At 32.5% G+C, this 13,498-nt stretch overlaps 1 protein-coding gene across 2 annotated transcripts; it reads left to right on the forward strand.

Moving 5' to 3' along the window:
* LOC131848455 (VPS35 endosomal protein-sorting factor-like) lies at positions 1-11,531 on the forward strand. Of its 2 annotated transcripts, none has more exons than XM_059198327.1 (18): positions 1-246; positions 644-734; positions 1,332-1,442; positions 1,893-2,034; positions 2,803-2,972; positions 3,681-3,853; positions 4,822-5,164; positions 5,651-5,829; positions 5,902-6,005; positions 6,475-6,656; positions 7,231-7,377; positions 7,944-8,113; positions 8,273-8,435; positions 9,134-9,317; positions 9,651-9,790; positions 10,071-10,239; positions 10,441-10,706; positions 11,356-11,531. In XM_059198327.1, the coding sequence occupies exons 1-18, from the start codon at positions 209-211 to the stop codon at positions 11,440-11,442; spliced, it is 2,859 nt and encodes a 952-aa protein (XP_059054310.1). In that variant the 5' UTR covers positions 1-208; the 3' UTR covers positions 11,443-11,531. The 2 variants fall into 2 exon arrangements, with proteins under 2 accessions (XP_059054310.1, XP_059054311.1); XM_059198328.1 differs by having other exon boundaries at positions 2,818-2,972.
* The last annotated feature ends 1,967 nt before the right edge of the window (positions 11,532-13,498 follow it).

The following is a 13,498-nucleotide window of genomic DNA, read 5'->3' on the forward strand; positions in this document are numbered from 1 at the left end:
TGTATTATTTGTATTTATGTAATTTGTTTACAGTTATAATTATTTCGAATTATTGTGACGTGTTTAATTTGAAATAAGTTTTATTTATAAATATATTTTCTGGAAATTATATAATTATGCATGTAATCACAGTACTCTAGTCTTATCCTGATTTTTACATAATACATTGTAAACTACTCTCAATACATTATCCTTTATAGCTGATTTAATGCTCGCACCTCAAATAATGCCGGTTTACTATGAGTGGTAAGAATTTCATTAAATAGTGTAATGTCATCATAAATAATCGGGTACTTATTAATACTTTTATGGTAAATAGAGGTATTTACCTCTCGACGACGACCAGGGCTTAACCCCGGTTAATTATATTAATACCTATCAAAACACTAGTTTAAAAATAACTAATTTAATGTCACTTGCTATCTGTATTTGTATGCAAATATTGCAAATTAGAATTGATTTGTCAACATAAGATACCTAAAATAACATCAAATACAAAAATAAATTGATATTTATGCCCATATTATGGCCAATAATAGAAAAATGAAAATTGCAAGATACTAAATTGATAAAAATATTTATGTATAAAAAATATTTGACTACTTAAATGTAAATTATATGTACTCTACTGATTTGGTTACAGGTCCTCTTTAAAAAAACAGGGTTGCAGGAAACAAGAATGCCCTAGATTTGAATTGTCTAGTCATCCATTAAAAAGTAATGTAACTACTATGGTATGTATCATCAATAACTTTTTACCTCCACTACACTTGCTTGGATCATGTCTTTTCCTTTTCCCCAAATAAAGAATGAAAATTTAGCTTTGTTTTTTAATTTGAAACTTAATATTTTTTTTAACTTCAGTTAGGAATATAAAAGGACCAAACCTGATTACTTTTGACTAAAGATTAATATTAAAATAATAATATTCAACAATCCTCACCAGCAATAATAAATTAAAATTATGTGATAAAAACAGCCTCTCATTGCTTGTACTATACAGTGTATTCCAGAAGTTGATGTCATACCAGGTAACAGAATAAGTCATGATAATTATCAGAGTAATAGAAAATAAAATGTATGAAACATATTTGAAATTTATAGTCTTATTTTTGTTTTTTATTAATAAAAAATTAATCTTCTAATAACTATTATGACTTATTCTATGCTCTAAATAATTGTCCTTATGTATTTATCTCAATATCAATTTAAGTTAAATGTTATAATTTATTAAATTATTTTAATCCTGCTGATTCAGAGATTTTTAAAACTATAATTCTATGAAATTTTTGGAAATATCATCATTGATATGATTTTATGTTTATTCACAGAATGATACTACTAGTACGAGTAAAAAAATTATTGAAAGCCTAAACAAATGGAGTTCTGCCTTTGTAGAAGTAGATCCGTTGCTGCGATTTGAACAACTCAATACAGAAGATGTAAGTATTAAGTTGTTACAAATTATGTGGATTGTAATCTTAATATATATGTATATATATATAGTACTCAAGCCTGGCTGTGGTGGGGTAAGCTGTGATAGAACACTGTTGCTACAATTTGTATATTGGTAAAAAAAATATTATTGATGATGTAACAACTATCATGAAATAACTATATCTATGTATATACCAATTGAAAATATATGTGGGCAGCAAATGATGGTAGTCATACATGCGTCTCAACAACTTTCCCCAAGCAAGAGTGGAAACCTGAAAATATTTTCATGTCAACTGCATGTTATGTGTTCAATTTAATATTCTAAAATTATTTTTAGATTTCTATTTTTCTTCTTGGTAAAAGACACACAGTTTCATGAATATAGTGTTATCTAGATTTCAGTTTGCTATATGACCCTTTACGACTCTCTGATTCTGTATACATATTTCTAGGAAATTAGTCATATTGAAGTAACTAATAAAGGCCCCAATTATTCTAAAACATGGAGCTCAAAACGATCCAGAATACTAAGTAAATATACAACAGGAGAAAAGTTAACAATTATAAGCAGTTTTCTACCTGGTGGAGAAAAAAGTATGTATTATATTAATTAACTAGTTGTACCTGTAACTTCATCTGTGGGAAATGTAACTTTATTTTCTAAATTAAAAGATTTATTCCAAAATAAAAGTAGCCTGAGTTACTCCTTATTCATATAAATAACGACTTTTATCGACAGATAGCTCATAAGCTATCTGTCGATAAAAGTGCCGTCAAAATCAGTCAACCCATTTTAGAGATTAGCCGGAATAAACAGACAGACAAAAATTGTATTTATATTATGCATGTAGTAAGAAACGGATATTTCAAAGTTACAAACAGACACTCAATTTTTTTATATGTATTTGTTTGGATAAACTGTATAATTATTATAAACAAATAGATACAATATATTCTATTGCTAGTCGATATTCTATATTTTATACAATATAGAATATCGATCGTGTTAGCTTACTATGCTTACTAAATCGTCTATTATGACATTGTTGATATGTAAGAAGGTAAGGACACCTTGTCTATTAGTAGTACTTCCTTACTACATGGTGTGATGACTGGGGGTCGAGAATCTCAAGGGAGGCCAGTGTGTCCGCTGTACACACTGAATTGTATTAACGCTATATCTGATGACATTCACAAACCTGAACTAAGATTTTAGTATCTTAGTTCAGGTTTGCAAATGTTATCAGAAATGTAAATGAACATTACCAAAAATTTATATGTAAATATATTGTATGTAAATATTGTATGTGTTGAAAGTATGATTAACATGTTATTTTTTTTTTATTTTTATTTTTCTTTAAGTTAGTTCATTTTCAGCACTTATAAGACAAGTGTCAAATCTCAATGAGAAAGTTAAACATAGACTGGAACAATTAGATGATTTCGACGAAAGTTCTGTCAGAAAAACGATGGGATTGAGTCAACAAGAATTTGTTGTTAAGATTAATATGCTCAATGAAGAAATAAAGAAGGTTTGACCTATGTTTTTATCTAATAGTAAAGTCTCTGCCATTAATTAACTGCTACACACATACACACAGACACACACACTATTATGTTAAAAATAATAATTTAAATCCCTGCAATTTTTTCGATGATATCACAATGTACAAAGAATTTACTCGACTTAAGAGCTTCCTTTCAATTGTAATCGGAATCGGCAATCGGCAGTCAATTGTAATCAACTAATTTGCAATAATGATCGCATAGCGCATCTTCATCAGATATTATTATTATGACAAAAACTTTTGTTTTCATATTCAATTATTAAAATATATAAATTTAATTTTCTGCATGTGTTGACGCATTTTATATTTTTTATTATTATCGGATAAAACTATACCCGAGAAAGTGGTCCCAGTTTTGTTTCTTTTAATGGATGATAATGAAATGATACACCTGTGCTAACGGTTTACGCAGGCGGGGCACCAGTGAAGGATGATAAGGATGAGCATGAAGTTAGGTCAGTTAACCCATCGCCGCACTCACTCGTCAACAAGTTTCTAGAGGTGACCACGTGGAGGTCGGCCTAACATGGTAAATTGTTAGCAAGGGTACTACTGTACCCCATTACTAATAATCCCTTCCCCCCTGTCAAAATTGTGTTATGAGTGATGTTACTATGAACCACTGGTTATAAGAAACCAAGGATATAAAATTAGTTTTACCATTTTTTGCAGGCTTGGGATACTGAACAAAGGGTGAAAGCATTTAAAATTGGTATACAGTGTTCAAAGTTACTATCTGACGTGAATGTTATGCAATTCTATCCCAGTAAATTTGTATTGATCACAGATATATTGGACACGTTCGGCAATTTAGTATTTGATAGACTGAAATTTAAAAGTTATGGGTAAGTCAATATGATTTAAGTTACATTATAGTTGTTTATTCGTTTGTTACTTTCGTAATAATCATTCAATTGCACTCATCCCTGATTTTTGTTTACGTAATGTATAAACATTATCGTTATTTACTGTTATCAATTATCAATCGATTTTTATTGAGCGGAGCTCCAAGTGTGGAGCGGTTGTAGAGATCAGATTTGCACTCTTTGTAACGATACTCCTCCGAAATGACTTGACCGATCGAGCCTCCATCAAAACAATACACGGATAACAAACCTTACAATATTTTTTATTTAATTTGGTCACCACGATACAAGCAATTATACTCATAAATATAAATGTTTATACTAGGGATGTGCCGATCATGACTTTGGCTGACTAGCCGACTAGCCGATTAGTCGGCTGTAAAGAAGCCGACTAGTCCGGCAACTAATCGGCCAAGGCGATGAAGTTTTCGGTATATAACGTACAACCATATTAAGTACCGACATCCAACTCTGATACCTCAGTTAGTTATCTGCTATCAAATGTTCATTTCAGAAACATTTAATTTTACTTTATTTAAAAATGTGGAATGTAATTCCAATAATAGTAAAAAGCCCGACCGAAGCGCCGTACCGGCCGACTATTCGCCGACGGATAGTCGGCTTTACCGACTAGTCGCCGACAAGTCACATCTCTAGTTTGTACCATGTGAGCAATTGAATCCGCGACCACCGGAAGTAAAGCGGTACGCTAAACCGCTAGGCTTCAAATTGTTATATTAGTGTAATAATATGACAATCCTTGTATGTTTCTTTAAGTTATAAATATACTCTACGTACCTACTAAGTAGGTAGGTATATATTGTAAACTAATATATACCTACGTATGTACTGAAATAAAAAAAATACACACATTTATGTTCTTACAAGGGTGGGTAATAAGTTGTCGTGATCCTATAATGGTGATGATTGTCCTAATTTTATTACAGAACAGTTGGAGTAAATAATTTACAAGACATTGATCCTGCAGATGTGTCTGAGTTAGCTAAAGAGACATGCCAAAATTGGCTTTTTAAAATGGCCTCTATAAGAGAGTTGCTTCCACGTCTTTACATGGAAATGTCCTTATTGAAGTGCTATTTATTTATTTCAAAGAATGAAATAAAGCCCGCCTTGGTAAGGCTTACTAAAATGATTAGGGGTATAGGAAACCCATTGGTTGCTGCATATTTAAGGGTTTACCTATGCCATGTGGCTTCCAAAATATTAGGAAAAGAAAGTGAAGAAATATATTATAATAATTTGAAAGAATTTTTATGTGATTATCAACAGGTACGTCAATATCTGTAGAAAAATGTGAATGAATGAATGAATTAAATTAACAATAATTCTTTGGGCCGAGGTAGTTCTGGTACAAAGTTGTTTGTGTGGGTACCTCTGGCTCATCTATTTGAACTTGGCTTTGTAAGATGTATTTTGGTTGAAGTTTGAGACATGGGAATGAAATTACAATATATTTTGTTAAAGACGCACTTAAATAGTTTATGTCGAGTGCGTTTCTGAGTTTATCGCGGAAAACTCATAGAGAAAGGGATAAAAATTCTTACAATAAATTTTTTGAGTTACGATTGTCTTCGTATAATAGTTTATCTCGTATATCTTTCATGTACAGATGAAACCAATCAGTACCATTTTTATTCTACATAATATACATGTATGAATAAATATGTACGAGGTTACTGCTATAATACTGTTATATATTATTATTATTTATCTATTTTTGATGATGATTATTTGATTATATTAATGTCATTACAGATATTCCATCAAATGATGAAGAAGAAATATGAAGGACAGTTATTAACTCTAGATAAATATTTAAACCTATATGTGCCAGCTGTTGATTGGTTATTATATGGTACCCTTATCGATTCTAGTAAATGTAAAGACACCCTCCTGGAAGAATTACTGAGGCAGTGTGAAGAAATTGAAAATAAGTTAGTACACAAATGCTTTAGTTCTTTTCAACTTATTTAATTAAGTTTATTTCTAATCTTATTTTTTTGCAGTGAACTATTACTTTGTTGCGTTGTTTCGGCCTTTGACTCCCTGAGCATTATAAAGAAATCTTTATATATTTTAGAAATGATTGAAAAGGACACTGATAAAATGGGTGAGTGTCTAATTTACTTGATATTTTATTAGGTAGGTATGTTTAGGTTTCACTTTCAGTGGCATATTTCGTAAATAATCTGATATATAATTTTATGTTTAGATTTATCAAGCTTTCTGGTGTGATATGACTATATGAGACACTGTGGGAAAAGCTTTAATGGTAAAAAATTCTATATAGCCAGGGAAAATATATAAATATTGGCATAATAATGAAATTATTGTTATTAAGTAGGCGGATATTTTTCAGCAAACTAGTATTAGACCAAATGAAATATCCTCATTTATACTCTATGACACTTAGCACGTGGAAATCATGATCGCAAAAATTAGCATCATGCATACAGGTTGCATAGGAGTTGGGGTTAACAAACTGATACATATATACATCATCGTCATACACTAATTTATTTAAGTATATTTATTAATCATTGTTTTTTTTTAACCAGATATATTTTTTTTATTTACAGTATTATTGAACGAAATTCTGACGTCTTTTGGAGAACATCTGAGCACGGCGGAGAACTACCGACACCAGTCCGCTGAAACATTGATTCAAACATTTTGGAAGGTCGCAAGCAACATGAAGTCAGCTTTTCATTTCTTACAGGTTTTGGAACCATGGCTTCAGTTTGCATGTACACATTTGTCTGTGAGTATATATTTTTTTATTAGTCTAGTTAATCGGCAATCACCGTTAGACTTCGGTATAACATTCAGTCTATTTGCGCATTCGACGACCACGGTGGTCTAGCGGTCTAGCACATCGCTTTACGTCCGATGGTCGCGGGTTCGATTCCTCGCACGGCACAAACATTTGTATTCATGAGTATGATTGTTTGTATCGGTCTGGGTGTTTTCTATGTATGATATGTATGTATTTACGAAAAAAAAAATATCTATGTACTTGTATCAGTTATCTAGTACCCATAACACAAGCTTTAGATAGCTTAACTTGGGACTAGATGGCGCTGTGTGAATTGTCCTGAGATTATTATTATTATTATATTCGCTTTAGTATACAAGTATATTCTATGTTCATTAATGGTTGTTCAATTTATCGATCACATCAGTTGAATCATTTATGATAACTAACAGCTGTCAAAGAATGAAACTCATGCAAGTTGACATGAAGGTATATTTCGGTCCAGTCCAGTGAAGTTGGAGTGAGTAGTTAAATTGTGTGGATTATACAATTTATTACATTTAAGTTTCTTAATTTGCAGACACAACATGTTAATATTATATTGAGAGGAACTATTCGCTACATGATAAAATGTGGCAGACCTGCCGATGAGTTCTCGGCCAATTTTCAGTTTGTCGTGAAAAGAATGTTGAAGTCCATTCCAGATGTTGAAGAACTATTTCTGATGGTGAGACTCATTAGCTGCCTTCACATATACGCTCTTTCACTCGCAAATCGCCTTTCACACAGGAATGTGTGTCTACGGAAAGGTAAACAAAGACAACGAGAATACGTGCACGCTCGCCGTGCTTTCGCGGATTCCTGTATATTTTTATAACGTGCTTGTTTTCGCGCATTTTTGGTATAACAAATTATCACTCCAAAATGGCTGATATTTGACATTGATACAAACACTTCATATTTTAGTTGAAATTTTATAAATCTAGAAACGTGTATACGGAAAGGGAACTGAATCACCAGAAAACTCATTCTTGTAAGAAACGAGCAACAGCTAGCTAGATAATAAGTGTATGTAAAAAATAGATATAAATAATCCCTCAAATTGCACGCGTGTATTTATGAGCGATTCTTTAAGCGTGCGCTTTTCTCCGTTAAATCGGTAGTACTTCTGAGTCCGCGTGAGAGAACGTGTCGTATAAAGCCAACTATTGACATATAACATCTGCTTCTCTTTTAAATTTATTTTTGTTGATAATTGGGTTTCCTGATAATTTTGTATATTATTATATTCAGGATGCATTTATGCCGCTAGTGGAGTTAGTACAGACGCCAAATGCGCGCACAATGATGGCTAAAACTGTGTTGTCAATGTTTTTCTCACGGTACAGTTCCGATTGCATTGAGGATCCTATTATAATTTCAAGCTTGATGAGGTTGTGTACTATATTACACGATTCTATAAGGTAAACTTTTAATAAGTTTGAACCATAATATTATACTATAATACAGATATATATATATTATTAATATATTATTGTGTGATAAAAAATGTGTGAAATAAAGATACAATTTTTTTGACTTTGATATGACTATATTATATACCTTTGTGTTTATATTTCAAGTGCTGTAACAGTTGAAGATGAGAGTAAATTATTTGCTGATCTCATCAATAAATACATACAGGCCGTCAGTTATCAAGATGACTTCGAGCAACAGCTTAATTTTTATGTAGAGTCTCGATCAGCATTCATCAAGCTAGATGCGGTTCTAGTCACTTTGGTACATGTGAGTAATATATAACCATTTACCTTAAACAATACATAAAATTAGCAATGACGACGAAAACCAATTAGCTTACATCATATAGTGTTTTTATAAGAATAGACTTCTAAGTAATATCCCCATCATAATATTACTCAGTGCCTAATATACCTAATCATGCAATCAACAATATTACTTATATAACTTACAATAATAAACGAGTAATAATAGTGGAATATCGTCAAAAAATGTAAGTCCTACAGTAAAGCAATGCTGTAAACGCTTCGGTGGTGTATTGATACCCACCGCTATAAATTTTAAACAACTTCTACAGCGAGCTACTTTGATTGACATTTCCATATTGTTATTACCGGAAGTAGCCGATTTAAGTATTGATTATACAATGTAATAAATAACTTTTTATTTTATTCGTACTAAACACATACATGGGCGTAGCCGCGGTGGGGCAGGGTGGGCCGCTTGCCCTATCCTGGCTTTGACCTGTAAGATACCTAACCAAACCTAAAAAATAAATTATCCGAGTACTAACTACAGTATCCGTAAGAAAGTTCATACTCGACAGTTGACACAAAAATAACATAGGTTGTAGTGTGTACCTTTTGTATGATAAAAAAATTATCAGGGTAAGACCGCGGGCATAGTTTGCTAGTTACATAATTGCAACTTATAGACATAATAGTTGATATATGCATTACATGTAGGCTGTGAACGCACTGTCGGTGCGCGATACGGGCGGTGCGGGCGCCAGTGCGGGCGGCTGGTTGCAGCGCGCGTGCGCGGCGTACTGTTTCATTACTGTTCCGTCGTTGCACTGCGCACTCACCAAGCTGCACCTCTACCTGCTATCGGGACAGGTCGCGCTGCTTAATAACTGCATCGGTCAAGGTTACTGCCGTTTAATTATGTATTTATTTTGCCTGCTTTCTCGTTGGTATCGAATGGGCTATGTTAGAATAGATTTTGTAATATAACCGTTGATATTTCTATTTCTTATTATCTTGCTTTTTAGGCCAAGATTTTACGAACTATTTCACTCGTTCTCCACCACTGACTATCTTCTTCACAATTCAAACTATTGTAAACCGATAGAAAAGACAGGACGAATGATACTTTTTCTACAATATTCTTAGTAGTATAGGATAGGCGGTATAGGTAAAAATTGTTATATTATTTTTGATTATATAATTATTAATTATTAATATAATTTCTATCCAATAGCCGAGGCCAATTTCAAAGCACTCATTGGACTAATACCAGACATTCCAGACTACGTATTGGAAGATGGTCAGAAGAAACCAACGCATATTAAAGTCGCAGGGATTCTGAGCGATTTTTTGTCTACACTGTTGATATTGCCCGTGGGTACTTATTTAAATAAAGATAGATTATAAACTATTACTATTAATCGTATTTCCAATGGCAACATTTATATACATTCAATTCATGATTTAACAAAATCTAAAATGATGAAGTACTTAAATTATTGTTACATAATAAACTTTTTCTTTTTAATTTAATTTCTAATGATTTTAATTGAATTTTGATATCTCACATAAACTTCATATGTTTTTTATTAATGATTTTTTTGTAATCCTTTTTAAAACTGGTTTGGTTTGTTACTATGTTTATATATTTTAGGATAATTTGGATAGCAACTGCAAAGTATATATATTGAGTGGATTAATAAAAACAATTGAGAGAATACATTGGAAGAAAACGGAACCATTATATTACTCTACCTTACTTCGTATTCTGGATCTACTAAGTGAATTGATGCAAGAAAAATATGCTTATCATTTAGATTGTGGTTAGTAACAATTCATGATACTGAACTTGTGTGTCTTAGTGTATATTAAAAATATGTAGTAACTTTTTTATTAACTTTATTCTCTGAAGAAATAATCCGTCTTATATACTTATATTTTAACATTTCGAAATTTAATTAAAATTTTAATTAGCAGAAACGTTAATCTGTTTTTACATACTTATCTTTCGATTTACATTTTAGTTCTATCAAATGATGTTCTATATGGATCAGAGTCGGAGTTCGTCAGTGTCATAGAAAACTATGCAACAAATATATGCCAAGAGCTATTAGTGGTTTTGAAAATGCTTGGCGATGTTAAAGAAACCAAGAAACAATATAATTTAGCTTTGGAACTATTTTGGCGAGTTATAAGGCGAGGTGATTTACACCAGGGACCTATGCTGAGTTTAGGAGCTAATTTATGGATGTTATCGCAAAAACTACAGGACTCTAATAATAAACTCGCTGTAAGTAAACTGATTACAGTAGACGAAAAAAAAAATACAATACTTACCATTGCTTTTTATCGTCGGTGTTCTCTATTAAAATACTACATCAGTGAACTTTTGTATAAAGCTTTAACTTTGTCTCTATTACGATAACGAAACATTTATGTACGTGTAATCGAAAAATATAGGCGCTTCCGTTACTTGAATCATACCAAAGATTATGTGAAAGGCCCAATAGACTAGTGAGTACTGATACATAATGATTGTGGGTCATATCTTGTATTTGCGTTTACGTGGAGTTTCACCTATTTCAGCCGTTAAGCAGTTTAGTTTGTAAACTGTATTTCAGTTGTAGGGTGGGATTAGGCAGGGAAATTACAGGATAAGAGACATGACATCTTAGTCCTTTGGAATAGCAACGTATGAGTAGTGTGACGGGCGGCATATGATAACGTGATGTCCATAATGTTATTTACCTATATAAATGACGGTTACCGTTAACCATCAAGTGAGCCGTCAGTTTGTTTGTCATTCGCATTAAATGTACCTTGTATCACACTGGTGAGTCAATAGCGGTAGCTCATAGCGTTATTAATCTGGCGGTTGTCACGTCTTGGTTTTTTTTCTTATGAACTGTAGCTATTATTTAAGAGTTATTCTGTTACAGAGGACTATGCTGCTATCATTGGAAAATGACAATAGACCAGCAAGTAAACGTTTACTTCAGAAACTTGAAGAAAATTCTAAATCATAAAATTAATTTGATTGATGAATGTTAATATAGTAATTATAAAGAAAACTTTCGTTTATGTAAATATAATAATATAAATATTGTATTTATAATAATAAATAATATAGGTATTTAGTGTACCAATTGATGTTTCAATAATAAAAATCATTTAGATCGTTGTGGGAACGACTTCAATTTCCACGATATATCTTCTCTTTGTATAAATATGCATTGTAAATACAACAAAATGGATCTTCAATTTTTATGTGAATATACAATTACCTACGAGAGATAAATGAAATTAAAAATTTTTTTTGCTGTTATCCATGTTACTTCAAGTGGGTGCAAGCGTCTTTGCTTCGCCATAGAGTTTATGGCTGTTTGGAAGTGAACTGAGAGGCGACAGAGTCGCTGTTTGGCAGACAATACATGATTTTGTCCATTCAATAATGACTTTGTTCACATATTTCCAAAAATATTTGTTGCTCATAATTTCTCTAGTAGCACGCGCATCACCATGATTGTATTCGTTAATGCTTTGTAGGCTGTAACACGCAATTTCTTCAATAGATGAGGCGTGGTGATTCCAGTGGGTGCAACGAGGATAATACAATTTCTTGAATTTTGAGTTTTTAAATTCCCATAAAGTACATACGTAACTCGCCATCCAATTGAGAATGCAAATTTATTTCGTCAATTCTAGAAGTGCATCTGCGACTATGTATGGGCTTAATCTGGATTATATTTATGTATATTTAAATAAAATTACAAAGCAAACGTTTATCTAATTTAATTTTATATGAGACAAGAAAGTGACATATTTAAGTTGCGCGCAGGTGTGCATGCGCGCTGCCTATACAATATATTTATGTACGTATAAATACATGCCTAGTTATCTTAGATCGTTGACAAGGTAAACATGTACGTGTCCACTCTCTGCAGTCTTTTTTAATACCAGGCCATACGTAGCGTTCTGCTACTAACTTGACCGTTGCATTAGCACCAGGATGGCTTAACGCATGTAGGCTATTAAAAATTTGTTTCCGCAGTGGTTTTGTAACAAAGGGTGTGAAGGATGGAGATCAAGATGACGAGCAAAAAGTAAAACGGCACCGTTGTAGTTGATAGAATATTTTTTTATTAAATTGACTTATGTCATATAAAAACAATATAATATTATAAAAAAACATAGATAATAAAAAAGGTATAAAAATAGTTTCCAACAAAGGGCCTTGAAATTGGAGTGCTCACGTTACAATATAATTCGGCGTGAGTTCCGGGTATCTTTACCTTTTCGAAATGTAATGATGTTTTGTGTTCCAGCATTTCTCTTAATTCTGGATCGGATGCCTGTGACTCAGATAGTTGAGAGAAATCTATAGAAAGTTCTAGCTCTTCTACTCTGTACAATGTGTCAGCGACTATGTTATTTTTACCTTAATGATGTCTTAAGTCAGTTGTAAATTGCGATATAAAATCTAAGTGACGAAACTGTCTCGGTGAACATTTATCCTTGCGTTGATGAAATGCGAAACACAATGGTTTATGGTCTGTGAAAATTGTAAAATCTCTGGCTTCAACCATATGTCTAAAATATTTTAATGCTTCGTAAATCGCGCGAAGTTCTCGATCGTATGGAGAATATTTTTGTTGGGCTGCGGTTAACTTGCGTGAAAAGAAAGCAAGCGGTTGCCAGTCACTGTCTTTATATTGCTGTAATGCAGCACCAATTGCTTTATCTGATGCATCTGTGACAAGACCTAATTTACATTGGCAATCGGGATGAGCGAGAAGTGTAGCACGACAGAGACTTTCTTTGCAATCCTCAAAGGCTTGAAGCGTGTCACCACATAAGTTGACAGGGTGAGAACCTTTTACAGAACCAATCATTAGAGAATGAAGGGGTGCTTGAGTTTCTGCAGGTCCGGGAACTGTCTGTAGAAATTAAGCATTCCTAAAAATCCTCGAAGCTCTCTCTCTCTCTCTAACTCTCTTCGGAGGTGGAAAAGATTTGATAGCTTCAGCTTTCTCCTCAAGAGGTTTAATTCCATCAGCTGATATACTGTATCGAAGAAATTTG

The sequence above is a fragment of the Achroia grisella genome, unplaced genomic scaffold, assembly GCF_030625045.1.
Source record: "Achroia grisella isolate CSIRO2021 unplaced genomic scaffold, CSIRO_AGI_Agris_v1 utg558, whole genome shotgun sequence".
NCBI lineage: Eukaryota > Metazoa > Arthropoda > Insecta > Lepidoptera > Pyralidae > Achroia > Achroia grisella.